General features: G+C 45.8%; 1 protein-coding gene across 2 annotated transcripts in view; it reads right to left on the reverse strand.

Annotated features, from left to right (window-relative positions):
- Positions 1-27497, reverse strand: part of LOC127929794 (endothelin receptor type B-like) — a 57676-nt gene extending 30179 nt beyond the window's left edge. Inside the window, exons 1-2 of one of the 2 annotated variants that reach the window (XM_052518164.1) lie at positions 27201-27497; positions 3058-4020 (exon numbers count right to left, since the gene is read on the reverse strand). In XM_052518164.1, coding sequence (XP_052374124.1) covers positions 3058-3492 — 435 coding nt within the window. In that variant the 5' untranslated portion in view covers positions 3493-4020; positions 27201-27497. Of the gene's footprint in view, positions 1-3057; positions 4021-26814; positions 27022-27200 lie in introns of those variants that run through there. The other variant, XM_052518165.1, reaches the window with a different exon arrangement.
- Between the last annotated feature and the right edge of the window lie 365 nt (positions 27498-27862).

Raw genomic sequence — 27862 nt, forward strand, 5'->3', positions numbered from 1 at the left:
ACTGTTGACTACTATAACTGTTGACTACTATAACTGTTGACTACTATAACTGTTGACTACTATAACTGTTGACTACTATAACTGTTGACTACTAACTGTAACTGTTGACTACTGAACTACTATAACTGTTGACTACTATAACTGTTGACTACTATAACTGTAACTAACTGTTGACTACTAACTAACTGTTGACTACTATAACTGTTGACTACTGTAACTGTTGACTACTATAACTGTTGACTACTATAACTGTTGACTACTATAACTGTTGACTACTATAACTGTTGACTACTATAACTGTTGACTACTATAACTGTTGACTACTGTAACTGTTGACTACTATAACTGTTGACTACTATAACTGATGACTACTGTAACTGTTGACTACTATAACTGTTGACTACTATAACTGTTGACTACTATAACTGTTGACTACTATAACTGTTGACTACTATAACTGTTGACTACTGTTGACTATAACTGTTGACTACTATAACTGTTGACTACTATAACTGTTGACTACTATAACTGTTGACTACTATAACTGTTGACTACTATAACTGTTGACTACTATAACTGTTGACTACTATAACTGTTGACTACTATAACTGTTGACTACTATAACTGTTGACTACTATAACTGTTGACTACTATAACTGTTGACTACTATAACTGTTGACTACTATAACTGTTGACTACTATAACTGTTGACTACTATAACTGCTGACTACTATACTATAACTGTTGACTACTATAACTGTGACTACTATAACTGTTGACTACTATAACTGTTGACTACTATAACTGTTGACTACTATAACTGTTGACTACTATAACTGTTGACTACTATAACTGTTGACTACTATAACTGTTGACTACTATAACTGTTGACTACTATAACTGTTGACTACTATAACTGTTGACTACTATAACTGTTGACTACTATAACTGTTGACTACTATAACTGTTGACTACTATAACTGTTGACTACTATAACTGTTGACTACTATAACTGTTGACTACTATAACTGTTGACTACTATAACTGTTGACTACTATAACTGTTGACTACTATAACTGTTGACTACTATAAACTGTTGACTGACTACTATAACTGTTGACTACTATAACTGTTGACTACTATAACTGTTGACTACTATAACTGTTGACTACTATAACTGTTGACTACTATAACTGTTGACTACTATAACTGTTGACTACTATAACTGTTGACTACTATAACTGTTGACTACTATAACTGTTGACTACTATAACTGTTGACTACTATAACTGTTGACTACTATAACTGTTGACTACTATACCTGTTGACTACTATAACTGTTGACTACTATAACTGTTGACTACTATAACTGTTGACTACTATAACTGTTGACTACTATAACTGTTGACTACTATAACTGTTGACTACTATAACTGTTGACTACTATAACTGTACTATAACTGTTGACTACTATAACTGTTGACTACTATAACTGTTGACTACTATAACTGTTGACTACTATAACTGTGACTACTATAACTGTTGACTACTATAACTGTTGACTACTGTAACTGTTGACTACTGTAACTGATGACTACTATAACTGTTGACTACTATAACTGATGACTACTATAACTGTTGACTACTGTAACTGTTGACTACTATAACTGTTGACTACTATACCTGTTGACTACTATACCTGTTGACTACTAGAACTGATGACTACTATAACTGTTGACTACTAGAACTGTTGACTACTATAACTGTTGACTACTATAACTGTTGACTACTATAACTGTTGACTACTATAACTGTTGACTACTAGAACTGATGACTACTATAACTGATGACTACTATAACTGTTGACTACTATAACTGTTGACTACTATAACTGTTGACTACTATAACTGTTGACTACTAGAACTGATGACTACTATAACTGTTGACTACTAGAACTGTTGACTACTATAACTGTTGACTACTAACTGAACTGTTGACTACTATAACTGTTGACTACTATAACTGTTGACTACTATAACTGTTGACTACTACTATAACTGTTGACTACTATAACTGTAACTGACTACTATAACTGATGACTGACTACTATAAACTGTTGACTACTATAACTGTTGACTACTATAACTGTTGACTACTATAACTGTTGACTACTATAACTGTTGACTACTATAACTGTTGACTACTATAACTGTTGACTACTATAACTGTTGACTACTATAACTGTTGACTACTATAACTGTTGACTACTATAACTGTTGACTACTATAACTGTTGACTACTATAACTGTTGACTACTATAACTGTTGACTACTATAACTGTTGACTACTATAACTGTTGACTACTATAACTGTTGACTACTATAACTGTTGACTACTATAACTGTTGACTACTATAACTGTTGACTACTATAACTGTTGACTACTATAACTGTTGACTACTATAACTGTTGACTACTATAACTGTTGACTACTATAACTGTTGACTACTATAACTGTTGACTACTATAACTGTTGACTACTATAACTGTTGACTACTATAACTGTTGACTACTATAACTGTTGACTACTATAACTGTTGACTACTATAACTGTTGACTACTATAACTGTTGACTACTATAACTGTTGACTACTATAACTGTTGACTACTATAACTGTTGACTACTATAACTGTTGACTACTATAACTGTTGACTACTATAACTGTTGACTACTATAACTGTTGACTACTATAACTGTTGACTACTATAACTGTTGACTACTATAACTGTTGACTACTATAACTGTAGACTACTATAACTGTTGACTACTATAACTGTTGACTACTATAACTGTTGACTACTATAACTGTTGACTACTATAACTGTTGACTACTGTAACTGTTGACTACTATAACTGTTGACTACTATAACTGTAGACTACTAGAACTGTTGACTACTAGAACTGTTGACTACTATAACTGATGACTACTATAACTATTGATGGCATGTGTTTGTTCCATTTTTTTATGGGGTTAGTGTTAGTGTGACCCCTCCCTACCTTGAAGACGTTGATGGGGATAGCGATGAGGATGTAGAGAAGATCCCCCAAGGCCAGAGAGCCAATCAGAACGTTGGGTCCGTTTCTCATACACTTGTTCTTATAGATGATCCTTAATAAGGTGGAGTTACCGATCATCCCCACCACTAAGATCACACAGCTCACCACCGTGTTCACATACTTAAAGGCTTGTCTAATCTCTGTGGGCTTGATACACATGGGGGGGTAGGGGCCTGGTGGGCGTGGTCGGAAGGCGGGAGGGAGAGGGGGGACAGGGAGGGAGCTGTTGGGGTTCAGAGTGTCCAGGAGAAGGTCTGTGGGGTTGGTCTCCTCCGTAATGACCCTGGGGCTCTGAGATGACGTGTCACGGGGGAACCGGGAGGAGGACACCGTTGCTACAGCCAGTACACACAGCAGTAGTCCTGATGACCTCATCCTCAATCACACAGATGCAGCAACAACAAGACACACACTCAAAGACACACACACACAAACAGACACACACTCAAAGACACACACACAAACAGACACACACTCAAAGAAACACACACAAACAGACACACACTCAAAGACACACACACAAACAGAGACGCACTCAAAGACACACACACAAACAGACACACACTCTCTCAGAGACTCAGACACACACAGGCAGACAGACTCTCAGAGACTCAGACACAAACAGACAGACACTCTCTCAGAGACTCAGACACAAACAGGCAGACAGACTCTCAGAGACTCAGACACAAACAGACAGAGAGACTCTCAGAGACTCAGACACACACACACACACACACACACACACACACACACACACACACACACACACACACACACACACACACACACACACACACACACACACACACACACACACACACACACACACACACACACACACACACACACACAGACAGATAGACTCTCAGGTCCTGGATCACTGTGTTCCCTCTTCTCAGCGACCTGGAGGAAGAACGGAGACAGAAACGTCACAAACTGTGTCACTATGGCAGGTAGCCAAGTGGTTAAAGTGTTGGGCCAGTAAGTGGAAGGTTGCTGGATCGAATCCCAGAGAGGACAAAGTACAAATGTGTCATTCTGCCGCTGAGCAAGGAAGTTAACCCACTGTTCCCCTGAGCAAGGCAGTTAACCCACTGTTCCCCTGATGAGCAAGGCAGTTAACCCACCGTTCCCCTGATGAGCAAGGCAGTTAACCCACCGTTCCCCTGATGAGCAAGGCAGTTAACCCACTGTTCCCCTGATGAGCAAGGCAGTTAACCCACTGTTCCCCTGATGAGCAAGGCAGTTAACCCACCGTTCCCCTGATGAGCAAGGCAGTTAACCCACTGTTCCCCTGATGAGCAAGGCAGTTAACCCACTGTTCCCCTGATGAGCAAGGCAGTTAACCCACTGTTCCCCTGATGAGCAAGGCAGTTAACCCACTGTTCCCCTGATGAGCAAGGCAGTTAACCCACTGTTCCCCTGATGAGCAAGGCAGTTAACCCACTGTTCCCCTGATGAGCAAGGCAGTTAACCCACTGTTCCCCTGATGAGCAAGGCAGTTAACCCACTGTTCCCCTGAACAAGGCAGTTAACCCACTGTTCCGAGACCAGTTAACCCACTGTTCCCCTGATGAGCAAGGCAGTTAAACCACTGTTCCCTGAACAAGGCAGTTAACCCACTGTTCCCTGATGAGCAAGGCAGTTAACCCACTGTTCCCCTGAACAAGGCAGTTAACCCACTGTTCCCCTGATGAGCAAGGCAGTTAACCCACTGTTCCCCTGATGAGCAAGGCAGTTAACCCACTGTTCCCCTGATGAGCAAGGCAGTTAACCCACTGTTCCCCTGAACAAGGCAGTTAACCCACTGTTCCGAGACCAGTTAACCCACTGTTCCCCTGAACAAGGCAGTTAACCCACTGTTCCTAGACCAGTTAACCCACTGTTCCGAGACCAGTTAACCCACTGTTCCGAGACCAGTTAACCCACTGTTCCCCTGAACAAGGCAGTTAACCCACTGTTCCGAGACCAGTTAACCCACTGTTCCGAGACCAGTTAACCCACTGTTCCCCTGAACAAGGCAGTTAACCCACTGTTCCCCTAACCAGTTAACCCACTGTTCCGAGACCAGTTAACCCACTGTTCCTAGACCAGTTAACCCACTGTTCCCTGAACAAGGCAGTTAACCCACTGTTCCGAGACCAGTTAACCCACTGTTCCGAGACCAGTTAACCCACTGTTCCCTGAACAAGGCAGTTAACCCACTGTTCCTAGACCAGTTAACCCACTGTTCCGAGACCAGTTAACCCACTGTTCCCCTGAACAAGGCAGTTAACCCACTGTTCCGAGACCAGTTAACCCACTGTTCCCCTGAACAAGGCAGTTAACCCACTGTTCCTAGACCAGTTAACCCACTGTTCCCCTGAACAAGGCAGTTAACCCACTGTTCCTAGACCAGTTAACCCACTGTTCCCAGGCCTGTCGATTAAGGCCCGTACCTCTACCATTCACATTTCAGTTAAATACATTGTTGAACAACCCCCTTTCACTACTGGGAGATTCTTAAGTGGTCACTGTTCTGCTCTCTGAGAATGTGTGTGTGGTGTGTGTGTGTGTGTGTGTGTGTGTGTGTGTGTGTGTGTGTGTGTGTGTGTGTGTATATATATATATATATATATATATATATATATATATATATATATTTATATATATATATATATTTATATATATATATTTATATATATAGCAGGACACAGAGGGACTTTGTTTCGCCGGGTTCGCCAGTCATGTGGCCCATAATGCCGAGGGCATCTTGGCGATGGTCAGTATGAAAGAGCTGTTTGATAGGAGGGTTGTGTCCCTCCAGATGTTCTATCTGTCATCTATAAAAACCCTCCTATCTGTCCTCTATACACTAACCTAACCCTCCTATCTGTCCTCTATACACTAACCTAACCCTACTATCAGTCCTCTATACACTAACCTAACCCAACCCTCCTATCAGTCCTCTATACACTAACCTAACCCTCCTATCAGTCCTCTATACACTAACCCAACCCTCCTATCAGTCCTCTATACACTAACCTAACCCTCCTATCAGTCCTCTATACACTAACCCAACCCTCCTATCAGTCCTCTATACACTAACCTAACCCTCCTATCAGTCCTCTATACACTAACCCAACCCTCCTATCTGTCCTCTATACACTAACCTAACCCTCCTATCTGTCCTCTATACACTAACCTAACCCTCCTATCTGTCCTCTATACACTAACCCAACCCTCCTATCTATCCTCTATACACTAACCCAACCCTCCTATCTGTCCTGTCCTCTAACCCCTAAAATAACCCTAACACTAACACAACCCTTCTCTACATTCTAACCCTAACACTAACCCAACCCTCCTCTAACCCCTAAAATAACCCTAACATTAACACAACCCTTCTCTACCCTTAACCTAACCCTGACACTAACCCAACCCTCCTCTACCCTTAACCTAACCCTGACACTAACCCAACCCTCCTCAAACCCCTAACCCTGACACTATTATTTTATTATTATATATTACTAACCCAACCCTCCTCAAACCCCTAAGCCTAACATTAACACAACCCTCCTCTACCCTTAACTTAACCCTGCCACTAACCCAACCCTCCTCAAACACCTAAGCCTAACATTAACCCAACCCTCCTCTACCCCAACCCTAACCCTAACAATAACCCAACCCTGCTCTACCCATAAACCTAACCCTAACCCTAACACTAACCCAACCCTCCTCTAACGCCTAAACCTAACCCTAGCACTAACCCGACCCTCCCCTAACCCTAACCCAACCCTCCTCTACCCCTAAACCTAACCCTAACACTAACCCAACCCTCCTCTAACGCCTAACCATACCCTCCCTACAGCTAACCCAAAACCTCCTCTAACCAATAACCTAACCCTAACACTAACCCAACCCTCCTCTACCCCCTAACCTAACCCTAACATTAATCAGACCCTCATTTACCCCTAACCCTATAACACTAACCCAACCCTCCTCTAACCCCTAATCTAACCCTGACACTAACCCGACCCTCCTCTACCCCTAATCCTAACCCTAACACTAACCCAACCCTCCTCTAACCCTTAACTAAACCCTCCCTACAGCTAACCCAAACCCTCCTCTAACGAATAACCTAACCCTAACACTAACCCAACCCTCCTATAACCCCTAACCTAACCCTAACACTAACTCAACCCTCTTCTATCCCCTAACCTAACCCTAACACTAACCCAACCCTCCTCTAACCCCTAACCTAACCCTAACACTAACCCAACCCTTCTCTACTCCCTAACTTAACACTAACCCAACCCTCCTATAACCCCTAACCTAACCCTAACACTAACTCAACCCTCTTCTATCCCCTAACCTAACCCTAACACTAACCCAACCCTCCTCTAACCCCTAACCTAACCCTAACACTAACCCAACCCTTCTCTACTCCCTAACTTAACACTAACCCAACCCTCCTATAACCCCTAACCTAACCCTAACACTAACTCAACCCTCTTCTATCCCCTAACCTAACCCTAACACTAACCCAACCCTCCTCTAACCCCTAACCTAACCCTAACACTAACCCAACCCTCCTCTAGCCCCTAACTTAACACTAACCCAACCCTCCTCTAACCCCTAACCTAACCCTAACACTAACCCAACCCTCCTCTAACCCCTAACCTAACCCTAACACTAACCCAACCCTCCTCTAACCCCTAACCTAACCCTAACACTAACCCAACCCTTCTATAGCCCCTAACTTAACACTAACCCAACCCTCCTCTAACCCCTAACCTAACCCTAACACTAACCCAACCGTCCTCTAACCCCTAACCTAACCCTAACACTAACCCAACCCTCCTCTAACCCCTAACCTAACCCTAACACTAACCCAACCCTCCTCTAACCCCTAACCTAACCCTAACACTAACCCAACCCTCCTCTAACCCCTAACCTAACCCTAACACTAACTCAACCCTCTTCTATCCCCTAACCTAACCCTAACACTAACCCAACCCTCCTCTAACCCCTAACCTAACCCTAACACTAACCCAACCCTCCTCTAACCCCTAACCTAACCCTAACACTAACCCAACCCTCCTCTAACCCCTAACTTAACACTAACCCAACCCTCCTCTAACCCCTAACCTAACCCTAACACTAACCCAACCCTCCTCTAACCCCTAACCTAACCCTAACACTAACCCAACCCTCCTCTAACCCCTAACCTAACACTAACCCAACCCTCCTCTAACCCCTAACCTAACCATAACACTAACCCAACCCTCCTCTAACCCCTAACCCCTAACCCTAACACTAACCCAACCCTCCTCTAACCCCTAACCTAACCCTAACACTAACCCAACCCTTCTCTAACCCCTAACCTAACCCTAACACTAACCCAACCCTCCTCTAACCCCTAACCTAACCCTAACACTAACCCAACCCTCCTCTAACCCCTAACTTAACACTAACCCAACCCTCCTCTAACCCCTAACCTAACCCTAACACTAACCCAACCCTCCTCTAACCCCTAACCTAACCCTAACACTAACCCAACCCTCCTCTAACCCCTAACCACTAACCCAACCCTAACACCTAACCCAACCCTCCTCTAACCCCTAACCTAACCCTAACACTAACCCAACCCTCCTCTAACCCCTAACCTAACCCTAACACTAAACCAACCCTCCTCTAACCCCTAACCTAACCCTAACACTAACCCAACCCTCCTCCCCTAACCCCTAACCCTAACACTAACCCAACCCTCCTCTAACCCCTAACCTAACCCTAACACTAACCCAACCCTCCTCTAACCCCTAACCTAACCCTAACACTAACCCAACCCTCCTCTAACCCCTAACCTAACCCTAACACTAACCCAACCCTCCTCTAACCCCTAACCTAACCCTAACACTAACCCAACCCTCCTCTAACCCCTAACCTAACCCTAACACTAACCCAACCCTCCTCTAACCCCTAACCTAACCCTAACACTAACCCAACCCTCCTCTAACCCCTAACCTAACCCTAACACTAACCCAACCCTCCTCTAACCCCTAACCTAACCCTAACACTAACCCAACCCTCCTCTAACCCCTAACCTAACCCCAACACTAACCCAACCCTCCTCTAACCCCCTAACCTAACTCTAACACTAACCCAACCCTCCTCTAACCCCTAACCTAACCCTAACACTAACCCAACCCTCCTCTAGCCCCTAACCTAACCCTAACACTAACCCAACCCTCCTCTAACCCCTAACCTAACCCTAACACTAACCCAACCCTCCTCTAGCCCCTAACCTAACCCTAACACTAACCCAACCCTCCTCTAACCCCTAACCTAACCCTAACACTAACCCAACCCTCCTCTAACCCCTAACCTAACCTAACACCCTAACCCAACCCTCCTCTAACCCCTAACCCCCTAACCTAACCCTAACACTAACCCAACCCTCCTCTAACCCCTAACCTAACCCTAACACTAACCCAACCCTCCTCTAACCCCTAACCTAACCCTAACACTAACCCAACCCTCCTCTAACCCCTAACCTAACCCTAACACTAACCCAACCCTCCTCTAACCCCTAACCTAACCCTAACACTAACCCAACCCTCCTCTAACCCCTAACCTAACCCTAACACTAACCCAACCCTCCTCTAACCCCTAACCTAACCCTAACACTAACCCAACCCTCCTCTAACCCCTAACCTAACCTAACACTAACCCAACCCTCCTCTAACCCCTAACCTAACCCTAACACTAACCCAACCCTCCTCTAACCCCTAACCTAACCCTAACACTAACCCAACCCTCCTCTAACCCCTAACCTAACCCTAACACTAACCCAACCCTCCTCTAACCCCTAACCTAACCCTAACACTAACCCAACCCTCCTCTAACCCCTAACCTAACCCTAACACTAACCCAACCCTCCTCTAACCCCTAACCTAACCCTAACACTAACCCAACCCTCCTCTAACCCCTAACCGAACCCCTAACACTAACCCAACCCTCCTCTAACCCCTAACCCAACCTAACACTAACCCAACCCTCCTCTAACCCCTAACCTAACCCTAACACTAACCCAACCCTCCTCTAACCCCTAACCTAACCCTAACACTAACCCAACCCTCCTCTAACCCCTAACCTAACCCTAACACTAACCCAACCCTCCTCTAACCCCTAACCTAACCCTAACACTAACCCAACCCTCCTCTAACCCCTAACCTAACTAACCTAACCCTAACACTAACCCAACCCTCCTCTAGCCCCTAACTTAACACTAACCCAACCCTCCTCTAACCCCTAACCTAACCCTAACACTAACCCAACCCTCCTCTAACCCCTAACCTAACCCTAACACTAACCCAACCCTCCTCTAACCCCTAACCTAACCCTAACACTAACCCAACCCTCCTCTAACCCCTAACCTAACCCTAACACTAACCCAACCCTCCTCTAACCCCTAACCTAACCCTAACACTAACCCAACCCTCCTCTAACCCCTAACCTAACCCTAACACTAACCCAACCCTCCTCTAACCCCTAACCTAACCTAACACCCTCCTCTAACCCAACCCAACCTCTAACCCCTAACCTAACCCTAACACTAACCCAACCCTCCTCTAACCCCTAACCTAACCCTAACACTAACCCAACCCTCCTCTAACCCCTAACCTAACCCTAACACTAACCCAACCCTCCTCTAACCCCTAACCTAACCCTAACACTAACCCAACCCTCCTCTAACCCCTAACCTAACCCTAACACTAACCCAACCCTCCTCTAACCCCTAACCTAACCCTAACACTAACACCAACCCAACCCTCCTCCTCTAACCCCTAACCTAACCCTAACACTAACCCAACCCCTCTAACCCCTAACCTAACCCTAACACTAACCCAACCCTCCTCTAACCCCCTAACCTAACCCTAACACTAACCCAACCCTCCTCTAACCCCTAACCTAACCCTAACACTAACCCAACCCTCCTCTAACCCCTAACCTAACCCTAACACTAACCCAACCCTCCTCTAACCCCTAACCTAACCCTAACACTAACCCAACCTCCTCTAACCCCTAACCTAACCCTAACACTAACCCAACCCTCCTCTAACCCCTAACCCTAACACTAACCCAACCCTCCTCTAACCCCTAACCTAACCTAACACTAACCCAACCCTCCTCTAACCCCTAACCTAACCCTAACACTAACCCAACCCTCCTCTAACCCCTAACCTAACCCTAACACTAACCCAACCTTCCTCTAACCCCTAACCTAACCCTAACACTAACCCAACCCTCCTCTAACCCCTAACCTAACCCTAACACTAACCCAACCCTCCTCTAACCCCTAACCTAACCCTAACACTAACCCAACCCTTCCTCTAACCCCTAACCTAACCCAACAACCCCTAACCCAACCCTCCTCTAACCCCTAACCCTAACACTAACACCAACCCAACCCTCCTCTAACCCCTAACCTAACACTAACCCAACCCTCCTCTAACCCCCTAACCTAACCCTAACACTAACCCAACCCTCCTCTAACCCCTAACCTAACCCTAACACTAACCCAACCCTCCTCTAACCCCTAACCTAACCCTAACACTAACCCAACCCTCCTCTAACCCCTAACCTAACCCTAACACTAACCCAACCCTCCTCTAACCCCTAACCTAACCCTAACACTAACCCAACCCTCCTCTAACCCCTAACCTAACCCTAACACTAACCCAACCCTCCTCTAACCCCTAACCTAACCCTAACACTAACCCAACCCTCCTCTAACCCCTAACCTAACCCTAACACTAACCCAACCCTCCTCTAACCCCTAACCTAACCCCCCTAACACTAACCCAACCCTCCTCTAACCCCTAACCTAACCCTAACACTAACCCAACCCTCCTCTAACCCCTAACCTAACCCTAACACTAACCCAACCCTCCTCTAACCCCTAACCTAACCCTAACACTAACCCAACCCTCCTCTAACCCCTAACCTAACCCTAACACTAACCCAACCCTCCTCTAACCCTAACCTAACCCTCCTCTAACACTAACCCAACCCCTCCTCTAACCCCTAACCTAACCCTAACACTAACCCAACCCTCCTCTAACCCCTAACCTAACCCTAACACTAACCCAACCCTCCTCTAACCCCTAACCTAACCCTAACACTAACCCAACCCTCCTCTAACCCCTAACCTAACCCTAACACTAACCCAACCCTCCTCTAACCCCTAACCTAACCCTAACACTAACCCAACCCTCCTCTAACCCCTAACCTAACCCTAACACTAACCCAACCCTCCTCTAACCCCTAACCTAACCCTAACACTAACCCAACCCTCCTCTAACCCCTAACCTAACCCTAACACTAACCCAACCCTCCTCTAACCCCTAACCTAACCCTAACACTAACCCAACCCTCCTCTAACCCCTAACCTAACCCTAACACTAACCCAACCCTCCTCTAACCCCTAACCTAACCCTAACACTAACCCAACCCTCCTCTAACCCCTAACCTAACCCTAACACTAACCCAACCCTCCTCTAACCCCTAACCTAACCCTAACACTAACCCAACCCTCCTCTAACCCCTAACCTAACCCTAACACTAACCCAACCCTCCTCTAACCCCTAACCTAACCCTAACACTAACCCAACCCTCCTCTAACCCCTAACCTAACCCTAACACTAACCCAACCCTCCTCTAACCCCTAACCTAACCCTAACACTAACCCAACCCTCCTCTAACCCCTAACCTAACCCTAACACTAACCCAACCCTCCTCTAACCCCTAACCTAACCCTAACACTAACCCAACCCTCCTCCTAACCCCTAACCTAACCCTAACACTAACCCAACCCTCCTCTAACCCCTAACCTAACCCTAACACTAACCCAACCCTCCTCTAACCCCTAACCTAACCCTAACACTAACCCAACCCTCCTCTAACCCCTAACCTAACCCTAACACTAACCCAACCCTCCTCTAACCCCTAACCTAACACACTAACCCAACCCTCCTCTAACCCCTAACCTAACCATAACACTAACCCAACCCTCCTCTAACCCCTAACCTAACCCTAACACTAACCCAACCCTCCTCTAACCCCTAACCTAACCCTAACACTAACCCAACCCTCCTCTAACCCCTAACCTAACCCAACCCTCCTCTAACACCTAACCCAACCCTCCTCTAACCCCTAACCTAACCCTAACACTAACCCAACCCTCCTCTAACCCCTAACCTAACCCTAACACTAACCCAACCCTCCTCTAACCCCTAACCTAACCCTAACACTAACCCAACCCTCCTCTAACCCCTAACCTAACAACACTAACCCAACCCTCCTCTAACCCCTAACCTAACCCTAACACTAACCCAACCCTCCTCTAACCCCTAACCTAACCCTAACACTAACCCAACCCTCCTCTAACCCCTAACCTAACCCTAACACTAACCCAACCCTCCTCTAACCCCTAACCTAACCCTAACACTAAACCAACCCTCCTCTAACCCCTAACCTAACCCTAACACTAACCCAACCCTCCTCTAGCCCCTAACCTAACAACACTAACCCAACCCTCCTCTAACCCCTAACCTAACCCTAACACTAACCCAACCCTCCTCTAACCCCTAACCTAACCCTAACACTAACCCAACCCTCCTCTAACCCCTAACCTAACCCTAACACTAAACCAACCCTCCTCTAACCCCTAACCTAACCCTAACACTAACCCAACCCTCCTCTAACCCCTAACCTAACCCTAACACTAACCCAACCCTCCTCTAACCCCTAACCTAACCCTAACACTAACCCAACCCTCCTCTAACCCCCTAACCTAACCCTAACACTAACCCAACCCTCCTCTAACCCCTAACCTAACCCTAACACTAACCCAACCCTCCTCTAACCCCTAACCTAACCCTAACACTAACCCAACCCTCCTCTAACCCCTAACCTAACCCTAACACTAACCCAACCCTCCTCTAACCCCTAACCTAACCCTAACACTAACCCAACCCTCCTCTAACCCCCTAACCTAACCCTAACACTAACCACAACCCCTCCTCTAACCCCTAACCTAAACCTAACCCTAACACTAACCCAACCCTCCTCTAACCCCTAACCTAACCCTAACACTAACCCAACCCTCCTCTAACCCCTAACCTAACCCTAACACTAACCCAACCCTCCTCTAACCCCTAACCTAACCCTAACACTAACCCAACCCTCCTCTAGCCCCTAACCTAACACTAACCCAACCCTCCTCTAACCCCTAACCTAACCCTAACACTAACCCAACCCTCCTCTAACCCCTAACCTAACCCTAACACTAACCCAACCCTCCTCTAACCCCTAACCTAACCCTAACACTAACCCAACCCTCCTCTAACCCCTAACCTAACCCTAACACTAACCCAACCCTCCTCTAACCCCTAACCTAACCCTAACACTAACCCAACCCTCCTCTAACCCCTAACCTAACCCTAACACTAACCCAACCCTCCTCTAACCCCTAACCTAACCCTAACACTAACCCAACCCTCCTCTAACCCCTAACCTAACCCTAACCCAACCCTCCTCTCCCCCTAACCCTAACACTAACCCAACCCTCCTCTAACCCCTAACCTAACCCTAACACTAACCCAACCCTCCTCTAACCCCTAACCTAACCCTAACACTAACCCAACCCTCCTCTAACCCCTAACCTAACCCTAACACTAACCCAACCTTCCTCTAACCCCTAACCTAACCCTAACACTAACCCAACCCTCCTCTAACCCCTAACCTAACCCTAACACTAACCCAACCCTCCTCTAACCCCTAACCTAACCCTAACACTAACCCAACCTTCCTCTAACCCCTAACCTAACCCTAACACTAACCCAACCCTCCTCTAACCCCTAACCCTAACACTAACCCAACCCTCCTCTAACCCCTAACCTAACCCTAACACTAACCCAACCCTCCTCTAACCCCTAACCTAACCCTAACACTAACCCAACCCTCCTCTAACCCCTAACCTAACCCTAACACTAACCCAACCCTCCTCTAACCCTAACCGAACCCTAACACTAACCCTAACACTAACCCAACCCTCCTCTAACCCCTAACCTAACCCTAACACTAACCCAACCCTCCTCTAACCCCTAACCTAACCCTAACACTAACCCAACCCTCCTCTAACCCCTAACCTAACCCTAACACTAACCCAACCCTCCTCTAACCCCTAACCTAACCCTAACACTAACCCAACCCTCCTCTAACCCCTAACCTAACCCTAACACTAACCCAACCCTCCTCTAACCCCTAACCTAACCTAACACTAACCCAACCCTCCTCTAACCCCCCTCCCAACACTAACCTAACACTAACCCAACCCTCCTCTAACCCCTAACCTAACCCTAACACTAACCCAACCCTCCTCTAACCCCTAACCTAACCCTAACACTAACCCAACCCTCCTCTAACCCCTAACCTAACCCTAACACTAACCCAACCCTCCTCTAACCCCTAACCTAACCCTAACACTAACCCAACCCTCCTCTAACCCCTAACCTAACCCTAACACTAACCCAACCCTCCTCTAACCCCTAACCTAACCCTAACACTAACCCAACCCTCCTCTAGCCCCTAACTTAACACTAACCCAACCCTCCTCTAACCCCTAACCTAACCCTAACACTAACCCAACCCTCCTCTAACCCCTAACCTAACCCTAACACTAACCCAACCCTCCTCTAACCCCTAACCTAACCCTAACACTAACCCAACCCTCCTCTAACCCCTAACCTCCTAACCCTAACACTAACCCAACCCTCCTCTTCTACCCCTAACCTAACCCTAACACTAACCCAACCCTCCTCTAACCCCTAACCTAACCCTAACACTAACCCAACCCTCCTCTAACCCCTAACCTAACCCTAACACTAACCCAACCCTCCTCTAACCCCTAACCTAACCCTAACACTAACCCAACCCTCCTCTAACCCCTAACCTAACCCTAACACTAACCCAACCCTCCTCTAACCCCTAACCTAACCCTAACACTAACCCAACCATCCTCTAACCCCTAACCACTTGGGAGAAACACTGTTGTTCATCTTCGTCTGTAGCCTTAGTGTTGCATCAACAGTAGACTCCAACTTAGCAACGGGTCTGTGGGACAGAGCAGTGTTCATCAAGAGCAACCAATTGTGTACACCTAGTCCTTGGCAATGTATTCCTGCTACGCATGCTTCACAAGCACAGCCTGCAAGCTTAGTGGAGTCTGCCACTAGCACAGTCAGTGTAGTCAGCTCAGCTATCCCCATTGAGACCGTGTCTGTGCCTCGACCTGGGTTGGGCAAAACTAAACATGGCGGTGTTCGCCTTAGCAATCTCACTAGGATAAAGACCTCCTCCATTCCTGTCATTATTGAAAGAGATCATGATACCTCACATCTCAAAATAGGGCTACTTAATGTTAGAGTCAATGAACTAATCACTGATCATAATCTTGATGTGATTGGCCTGACTGAAACATGGCTTAAGCCTGATGAATTTACTGTGTTAAATGAGGCCTCACCTCCTGGCTACACTAGTGACCATATCCCCCCGTGCATCCCGCAAAGGCGGAGGTGTTGCTAACATTTACAATAGCAAATTTCAATTTACAATTTTTTTTAAAACGTTTTCGTCTTTTCAGCTTCTAGTCATGAAATCTATGCAGCCTACTCAATCACTTTTTATAGCTACTGTTTACAGGCCTCCTGGCCCATATACGGCGTTCCTCATTGAGTTTCCAGAAACTTGGAACGGAAATGGTGCCACACCAAACTGGAAGTCTTCCGACTAGCTTGGAAAGACAGTACCGTGCAGTATCGAAGAGCCCTGACTGCTGCTCCACCAAACTGGAAGTCTTCCGACTAGCTTGGAAAGACAGTACCGTGCCGTATCGAAGAGCCCTTACTGCTGCTACACCAAACTGGAAGTCTTCCGACTAGCTTGGAAAGACAGTACCGTGCAGTATCGAAGAGCCCTTACTGCTGCTACACCAAACTGGAAGTCTTCCGACTAGCTTGGAAAGACAGTACCGTGCCGTATCGAAGAGCCCTTACTGCTGCTACACCAAACTGGAAGTCTTCCGACTAGCTTGGAAAGACAGTACCGTGCCGTATCGAAGAGCCCTTACTGCTGCTACACCAAACTGGAAGTCTTCCGACTAGCTTGGAAAGACAGTACCGTGCCGTATCGAAGAGCCATTACTGCTGCTCCATCATCCTATTTTTAACTTAATTGAGGAACATAAGAACAATCCAAAATGTATTTTTGATACTGTCGCAAAGCGAACTAAAAAGCAGCATTCCCCAAGTGAGGATGGATTTCACTTCAGCAGTAATAAATTCATGAACATCTTTGAGGAAAAGATCATGATTATTAGAAAGCAAATTACGGGCTCCTCTTTAAATCTGCGTATTCCTTCAAAGCTCAGTTGTGCTGAGTCTGCACAACTCTGCCAGAACCTAGGATCAAGAGAGACGCTCAAGTGTTTTAGTACTATATCTCTTGACACAATGATGAAAATAATCATGGCCTCTAAACCTTCAAGCTGCATATTGGACCCTATTCCAACTAAACTACTGAAAGAGCTGCTTCCTGTGCTTGGCCCTCCTATGTTGAACATAATAAACGGCTCTCTATCCACCGGATGTGTACCAAACTCACTAAAAGTGGCAGTAATAAAGCCTCTCTTGAAAAAGCCAAACCTTGACCCAGAAAATATAAACAATCGGCCAATATCGAATCTTCCATTCCTCTCAAATGTTTTAGAAAAAGTTGATGCGCAGCAATTCACTGCCTTCCTGAAAACAAACGGTGAAGAGCGAAGAGGAGGTGTAGCAAGGTTCGGACCAAGATGCGGCGTGGTAAGTGTCCATGGAAGTTTATTTAAAAACATAAACTGAACACTCAATGAATACAAAACAATAAACGTGAACAAAACTGAAACAGTACCGTGTGGCGAACAAACACAGACACAGAAACAATCACCCACAAAACAACAGTGAAACCCAGGCTACCTCAGTATGATTCTCAATCAGAGACAACTAACGACACTTGCCACTTGATTGAGAACCATACTAGGCCGAACACAGAAAACCAACCTAGAAACACAGAACATAGAATGTCCACCCAACTCACGTCCTGACCAACTAAAACAAACAAATAACACAAGAACAGAACGTGACAGTACCCCCAATCCGGCCGCAAAACCTGAACCTATAGGGGAGGGTCTGGGTGGGCATCTGTCCACGGTGGCGGCTCTGTCGCTGGACGTGGACCCCACTCCACCATAGTCTTAGTCCGCCTCTGTGACCTCCTAGGAACACCGACCCTGACCTGGGAACACTAATAAATAGGCCCACAGGACTGAGAGGTAGCTCAGAACTGAGAGGTAGCTCAGGACTGAGAGGTAGTTCAGGACTGAGAGGTAGAGGTAGCTCAGGACTGAGAGGTAGCTCAGGACTGAGAGGTAGCTCAGGACTGAGAGGTAACTCAGGACTGAGAGGTAGCTCAGGACTGAGAGGTAGCTCAGGACTGAGGGGTAGCTCAGGACTGAGAGGTAGCTCAGGACTGAGGGGTAGCTCAGGACTGAGAGGTAGCTCAGGACTGAGAGGTAGCTCAGGACTGAGGGGTAGCTCAGGACTGAGGGGTAGCTCAGGACTGAGGGGTAGCTCAGGACTGAGGGGTAGATCAGGACTGAGGGGTAGCTCAGGACTGAGAGGTAGCTCAGGACTGAGAGGTAGCTCAGGACTGAGAGGTAGCTCAGGACTGAGAGGGAGCTCAGGACTGAGAGGTAGCTCAGGACTGAGAGGTAGCTCAGGACTGAGAGGTAGCTCAGGACTGAGAGGTAGCTCAGGACTGAGAGGTAGCTCAGGACTGAGAGGTAGCTCAGGACTGAGAGGTAGCTCAGGACTGAGAGGTAGCTCAGGACTGAGAGGTAGCTCAGGACTGAGAGGTAGCTCAGGACTGAGGGGTAGCTCAGGACTGAGGGGTAGCTCAGGACTGAGAGGTAGCTCAGGACTGAGGGGTAGCTCAGGACTGAGGGGTAGCTCAGGACTGAGAGGTAGCTCAGGACTGAGGGGTAGCTCAGGACTGAGAGGTAGCTCAGGACTGAGAGGTAGCTCAGGACTGAGAGGTAGCTCAGGACTGAGGGGTAGCTCAGGACTGAGGGGTAGCTCAGGACTGAGGGGTAGCTCAGGACTGAGAGGTAGCTCAGGACTGAGAGGTAGCTCAGGACTGAGAGGTAGCTCAGGACTGAGGGGTAGCTCAGGACTGAGAGGTAGCTCAGGACTGAGAGGTAGCTCAGGACTGAGGGGTAGCTCAGGACTGAGAGGTAGCTCAGGACTGAGAGGTAGCTCAGGACTGAGGGGTAGCTCAGGACTGAGAGGTAGCTCAGGACTGAGAGGTAGCTCAGGACTGAGAGGTAGCTCAGGACTGAGAGGTAGCTCAGGACTGAGGGGTAGCTCAGGACTGAGAGGTAGCTCAGGACTGAGAGGTAGCTCAGGACTGAGAGGTAGCTCAGGACTGAGAGGTAGCTCAGGACTGAGAGGTAGCTCAGGACTGAGGGGTAGCTCAGGACTGAGGGGTAGCTCAGGACTGAGGGGTAGCTCAGGACTGAGGGGTAGCTCAGGACTGAGGGGTAGCTCAGGACTGAGGGGTAGCTCAGGCTGGTTGATGGCTCTGGCAGCTCCTGGCTGACTGGTGGCTCTGGGGGCTCCAAGCTGACTGGCGGCTCTGGAGGCTCATGACAGACTTGCGGCTCTGGCGGCTCATGACATACGGGAGATTCTAGCAGCTCTGGAGAGACAGGAGACTCTAGCAGCTCTGGAGAGACAGGAGACTCTAGCAGCTCTGGAGAGACAGGAGACCCTAGCAGCTCTGGAGAGACGGGAGACTCTAGCAGCTCTGGACAGGCGGGAGACTAGCAGCTCTGGAGAGACAGGAGACTCTAGCAGCTCTGGAGAGACAGGAGACCCTAGCAGCTCTGGAGAGACAGGAGACCCTAGCAGCTCTGGAGAGACGGGAGACTCTAGCAGCTCTGGACAGGCGGGAGACTAGCAGCTCTGGACAGGTGGGAGACTAGCAGCTCTGGACAGGCGGGAGACTAGAAGCTCTGGACAGGCGGGAGACTCTAGCAGCTCTGGACAGGCGGGAGACTCTAGCAGCTCTTGACAGGCGGGACACTCTAGCAGCTCTGGACAGGCGGGAGACTCTAGCAGCTCTGGACAGGCGGGAGACTCTAGCAGCTCTTGACAGGCGGGACACTCTAGCAGCTCTGGAGAAACAGGAGACTCTAGCAGCTCTGGAGAGACAGGAGACTCTAGCAGCTCTGGAGAGACGGGAGACTTTAGCGGCTCTGGACAGGCGGGACACTCTAGCAGCTCTGGACAGACGAGAGACTCCAGCAGCTCTGGAGAGACGGGAGAATCTGGCGGCGCTGGAGAGGAGGAAGGCTCTACCAGCGCTGGACAGGCGGGAGCACCTGTAGACAAAGGACGAAGAGACAGCCCCGTGTGGGGGGCTGCCACCGGAGGGCTGGTGCGTGGAGGTGGCACTGGATGGACCGGACAGTGAAGGCGTACTGGAGATCTTGAGAGCAGGGCTGGCACCATCCGCCCTGGCTGGATCTTCATCCTAGCCCGGCAGATGTGGGGAGTGCGTCCTTGGTTGGTGGGTGATTCTGTAAGGGTTTTCCTCCTCTTCGAACATGATCGAATTTGCAAATAATATCCTAACTATATTCATAGAAAATCCTACAATGTGATTTTCTGGATTTTATTTCTTCTCATTTTGTCTGTCATAGTTGAAGTGTACCAATGATGAAAATTACAGGCCTCTCTCATATTTTTAAGTGGGAGAACTTTCACAATTGGTGGCTGACTAAATACTTTTTTGCCCCACTGTACACATGGATAGCAGATGTTATTGCAGGTGTAGCGAAATGCTTGTGCTTCTATATCTGACAGTGCAGTAATATCTAACAAGTAATATATAACAAATTACACAACATATACCCAAAAATCTAAGTAGGAATGAATTAAGACTATATACATATGGATGAGCGATGTCAGAGCGGAACGGACTAATTACATCTAACCCATAACCAACATCCTAACTACCTATAACCCATAACCAAGACCCTAACTACCTCTAACCTATAACCAAGTCCCAAACTACCTCTAACCCATAACCAAGACTATAACTACCTGTAACCCATAACCAAGACCCTAACTACCTGTAAACCATAACCAATATCCTAACTACCTCTTACCCATTGCCAAGATCGTAATTACCTGAAACACATAAACAAGGTCTAACTGCCTCTAACCCATAACCAAGATCCGAACTACCTATAAACTATCACCAAGACCCTAACGACCTCTAACCCATAACCAAGACCCTAACTACAGATAACCTGTAACCAAAACCCTAACTACCTATAACCCATAACCAAGACCCAAACAACCTCTAACCCATAACCAAGATCCTGATTACATCTAACCCATAACCAAGACCCTAACTACCTATAACCCATAACCAAGACCCTAAACAAGGTCTAACTACTTCTAACCCATAACCCTAACTAAGTCTAACCTATAAGCAAGCCCCTAACTATCTCTTACCCATTACCAAGACCCTAACTACCTCTAACCCATAACCAAGACCCTAACTACCTCTAACCTACAACCAAGACCCTAACTACCTCTAACCCATAACCAAGACCCTAACTACCTCTAACCCATAACCAAGACCCTAACTACCTGTAAACCATAACCAATATCCTAACAACTTCTTACCCATAGCCAAGATCGTAATTACCTGAAACACATAAACAAGGTCTAACTACCTCTAACCCATAACCAAGACCCTAACAACCTCTAACCCATAACCAAGACCCTAACTACCTCTAACCCATAACCAAGATCCTAACTACCTATAACCCATAACCAAAACACTAACAACTTCATTGCTATGCAGACGACACACAATTAATCTTCTCCTTTCCCCCTTCTGATGACCAGGTAGCGAATCGCATCTCTGCATGTCTGGCAGACATATCAGTGTGGATGACGGATCACCACCTCAAGCTGAACCTCGGCAAGACGGAGCTGCTCTTCCTCCCGGGGAAGGACTGCCCGTTCCATGATCTCGCCATCACGGTTGACAACTCCATTGTGTCCTCCTCCCAGAGCGCTAAGAACCTTGGCGTGATCCTGGAAAACACCCTGTCGTTCTCAACTAACATCAAGGCGGTGGCCCGTTCCTGTAGGTTCATGCTCTACAACATCCGCAGAGTACGACCCTGCCTCACACAGGAAGCGGCGCAGGTCCTAATCCAGGCACTTGTCATCTCCCGTCTGGATTACTGCAACTCGCTGTTGGCTGGGCTCCCTGCCTGTGCCATTAAACCCCTACAACTCATCCAGAACGCCGCAGCCCGTCTGGTGTTCAACCTTCCCAAGTTCTCTCACGTCACCCCGCTCCTCCGCTCTCTCCACTGGCTTCCAGTTGAAGCTCGCATCCGCTACAAGACCATGGTGCTTGCCTACGGAGCTGTGAGGGGAACGGCACCTCAGTACCTCCAGGCTCTGATCAGGCCCTACACCCAAACAAGGGCACTGCGTTCATCCACCTCTGGCCTGCTCGCCTCCCTACCACTGAGGAAGTACAGTTCCCGCTCAGCCCAGTCAAAACTGTTCGCTGCTCTGGCCCCCAATGGTGGAACAAACTCCCTCACGACGCCAGGACAGCGGAGTCAATCACCACCTTCCGGAGACACCTGAAACCCCACCTCTTTAAGGAATACCTAGGATAGGATAAGTAATCCTTCTCACCCCCCTTTAAGATTTAGATGCACTATTGTAAAGTGACTATTCTACTGGATGTCATAAGGTGAATGCACCAATTTGTAAGTCGCTCTGGATAAGAGCGTCTGCTAAATGACTTAAATGTAAATGTTCTAACCCATAACCAAAACCCTAACAACTTCTCACCCATAACCAAGACCCTAACTACCTGTAAGCCATAACCAATATCCTAACTATCTCTAACCCATAATCATGACCCTAACTACCTCTAACCCATAACCAAGATCCTAACTACCTATAACCCATAACCAAAACCCTAACAACTTCTAACCCATAACCAAAACCCTAACAACTTCTAACCCATAACCAAGACCCTAACTACCTGTAACCCATAACCAAGACCCAAACAACCTCTAACCCATAACCAAGATCCTAATTACATCTAACCCATAACCAAGACCCTAACTACCTCTAACCCATAACCAAGACCCTAACTACCTCTAACCCATAACCAAGACCCTAACTATCTCTAACCCATAATCATGACCCTAACTACCTCTAACCCATAACCAAGATCCTAACTACCTATATCCCATAACCAAAACCCTAGCAACTTCTAACCCATAACCAAAACCCTAACAACTTCTAACCCATAACCAAGACCCTAACTACCTGTAACCCATAACCAATAACCTAACTACCTCTTACAAATAGCCAATTTCGTAATTACCTGAAACACATAACCAAGGTCTGACTACCTATAACCCATAACCAAGATCCTAACTACCTATAACCTATAACCAAGATCCTAATTACATCTAACCCATAACCAAGACCCAAGCTACCTGTAACCCATAACCAAAACCCTAACTACCTATAACCCGTAATCAAGACCTTAACTACCTCTAACCCATAACCATGACCTTAACTCCTTCTAACCCGTAACCAATACCCTAACTCCCTATAACCCGTAACCAAGACCTTAACTACCTCTAACCCATAACCATGACCTTAACTCCTTCTAAACTGTAACCAAGACTCCAACTAACTCTAACCCATAACCAATATCCTAACTACCTCTTACCCATAGCCAAAATCCTAATTACCTGACACACATAAACAAGGTCTAACTACTTCTAACCCATAACCCTAACTAAGTCTAACCTATAAGTCCCTAACTATCTCTTACCCACAACCAAGACCCTAACTACCTCTAACCCATCACCAAGACCCTAACTACCTCTTTCCCATAACCAAGACCCGAACTACCTCTAACCATAACCAAGACCCTAACTACCTCGAAGACATAACCAAGAACCTAACTACCTCTAACCATAACCAAGACCCTAACCACCTCTAAACATAACCCTAACTACCTCTAACCCATAACCAAGACCCTAACTACATCTAACCCATAACCAAGACCCTAACTACATCTAACCCATATCCAATATGCTAACTATCTCTGACCCATAACCAAGATCCTCACTACCTCTAACCATTAACCAATACCCTTGCTAACCCAAACCCATAACCATAACCCTAACTAAGCCACAACCCTAACTAACCCTACCTTAACCCTGATTCCCTCGACATCACCACAATTTAACCACATGAGGTATACCAGTCAACAAACTATTTAAAAATATGGCATGTGTCTGTGTGCAAGGTTCCAAGGTAACTAACTATTTAAAAATATGGCATGTGTCTATGTGTGTCATCTCTTGTGCACGCATTTGGCAATTAACTAGTGTGTGGGAAGGACCGTAAATTATGCTAATCAATTAACTAGTGTGTGGGAAGGACCGTAAATTATGCTAATCAATTAACTAGTGTGTGGGAAGGACCGTAAATTATGCTAATCAATTAACTAGTGTGTGGGAAGGACCGTAAATTATGCTAATCAATTAACTAGTGTGTGGGAAGGACCGTAAATTATGCTAATCAATTAACTAGTGTGTGGGAAGGACCGTAAATTATGCTAATCAATTAACTAGTGTGTGGGAAGGACCGTAAATTATGCTAATCAATTAACTAGTGTGTGGGAAGGACCGTAAATTATGCTAATCAATTAACTAGTGTATGGGAAGGACAGTAAATTATGCTAATCAATTAACTAGTGTATGGGAAGGACCGTAAATTATGCTAATCAATTAACTAGTGTGTGGGAAGGACCGTAAATTATGCTAATCAATTAACTTGTGTATGGGAAGGACTGTAAATTATGCTAATCAATTAACTAGTGTATGGGAAGGACCGTAAATTATGCTAATCAATTAACTAGTGTGTGGGAAGGACTGTAAATTATGCTAATCAATTAAGTAGTGTGTGGGAAGGACCGTAAATTATGCTAATCAATTAACTAGTGTGTGGGAAGGACCGTAAATTATGCTAATCAATTAACTAGTGTGTGGGAAGGACCGTAAATTATGCTAATCAATTAACTAGTGTATGGGAAGGACCGTAAATTATGCTAATCAATTAACTAGTGTGTGGGAAGGACCGTAAATTATGCTAATCAATTAACTAGTGTGTGGGAAGGACCGTAAATTATGCTAATCAATTAACTAGTGTATGGGAAGGACAGTAAATTATGCTAATCAATTAACTAGTGTGTGGGAAGGACCGTAAATTATGCTAATCAATTAACTAGTGTGTGGGAAGGACCGTAAATTATGCTAATCAATTAACTAGTGTATGGGAAGGACAGGAAATTATGCTAATCAATTAACTAGTGTGTGGGAAGGACCGTAAATTATGCTAATCAATTAACTAGTGTATGGGAAGGACCGTAAATTATGCTAATGAATTAACTAGTGTATGGGAAAGACCGTAAATTATGCTAATCAATTAACTAGTGTGTGGGAAGGACTGTAAATTATGCTAATCAATTAACTCGTGTGTGGGAAGGACCGTAAATTATGCTAATCAATTAACTAGTGTATGGGAAGGACCGTAAATTATGCTAATCAATTAACTAGTGTATGGGAAGGACCGTAAATTATGCTAATCAATTAACTAGTGTATGGGAAGGACCGTAAATTATGCTAATCAATTAACTAGTGTATGGGAAAGACCGTAAATTATGCTAATCAATTAACTAGTGTATGGGAAAGACAGTAAATTATGCTAATCAGATTTTTCAGCAGGGTGCTTTTTCGTGCTCCATATGTACTAAAATGTTGTCAAAGTTGTTGAAAACGGTTTAAACATTTCCATGTAGTTTATCTTATATAAATGCAATTAGAAACACTCCAATCCCGTTATAAGACTTCTATCAGACCCGTCGGTCAACAGCAGCATAAAGCATCATCTCCTGGAAGTGTAAAAACAAACTTCTATTTGAATCCCCCTCCTAAATACACACAGAGTTAACCAATGAATAGGACTTAGAATATCCCTATACATGGTATGCCATTGAGCATAGGAAATGCGCTTTACAAATGAAATACTATTATTATAATTATTGAATCGGCTGTAAAAAAAAGCAACCATGACATTATACTGTAATAATCTGTTGCGTCAGGCTTTGTGTGTTAATATACTATATAAACTATGCTTACTGTAAATACTGCAATAGTAATTATATTCCATGTTTCTCTGCATGCAGCATTCTGATGTCTTTCCATCCATCCTTCTGTCATCAGTCACATGTCCCTCAAACTCAGGCCATCCAGTCAATAGTAAGTTATCCTCCTGCCCTGTAGGCTACTGTATAGGCATACTGTAAAAACTCTACTGTAAGTGTCCAAATATAATATTGTGTTTCCAACTCCATGCTAACTTTTTGGAAATATATTTATTTTCTTCTTTACTAATCAGTCAACATATAAAAACATTTGATTACCTTCCAAAGTGCACCAACGATTGTTCACTCAAGTCAGAGCCTATTCTGTTATTCTCAAACGTTTAGATGTTTTTATCGGTAAAAGAGATGGATAAACAAATACTCGTTCCACTCTTTATCATTAATGGCATTGAGGTATTTATCAATTCAAAGAAAAAGTAAGATGTGTTTTTTAGAAGAAGCGACGGCGTTGATAAATGTCGTGTGATTCCTGATATATTCCATATTCCACAGCGCGCAACAGGAAAGCCGTGCGTCATCATCTCTCCATACAACGGAAGCTCACTTCCAATTCTAATTAAATAATCTAATCCTATCAAATCAAACTCTGATTCCAGAAGTTGATGGGTCCACTATAAAGATGCAGAGTCCCGTTAGAATCTCACCTTGCCGCTGGGAATATACCGCCTTGCCGTGGGATGATACCCCCTTGCCGCTGGGATGATACTGCCTTGCCGTGGGATGATACCGAGTTGTGGTGGAGTATTTTAGTGTTATTAGTCCAATAAAATAGTCCAGTAGGGAGAGAATATAATAACCATTAAATATGTCCGTTAGATCTGTCAGTCTTCAGTCAAATTAACAAAACTGTGTGGGTTTGGGTTTAGCTGTTTCAATTAACTGACCTCGTGCTTAACTGATGCACAACATCTCTATAGTCTCACTCTCTATTTCACAACGGTCTGATGCGCTCTGGCGCAGAGGGGGGACAGCGCAGGGTTTTATAGTCGTGTTCACGGACTGGGAACTCTACTGGGACAACCAATCAGAGGCTAGGACAGATCCGACAGATCTCTGCGTCCAACTTTAATTTTATAGCTTTATCTTCTCGTGGTAGTGAAATAGCCTAAACAATTCCGTATAAATTAATTAAAACAAAATCAGGACAGAGGAGCACAGGTTATAGCCCAATGATAATAATCTGTACATGGCCGTTAATTTGGTCAATAATACCAGCAGCACCTCCTGTAAATAGTAACCCTGTTGTCAAGGAGGTGATGGAGAAATGCTGCTGTGTAGAACCCTAACCAACCCTACCTCTATCCCT

Source organism: Oncorhynchus keta, chromosome 4 (genome assembly GCF_023373465.1).
Source record: "Oncorhynchus keta strain PuntledgeMale-10-30-2019 chromosome 4, Oket_V2, whole genome shotgun sequence".
In the NCBI taxonomy this organism is placed as follows: domain Eukaryota; kingdom Metazoa; phylum Chordata; class Actinopteri; order Salmoniformes; family Salmonidae; genus Oncorhynchus; species Oncorhynchus keta.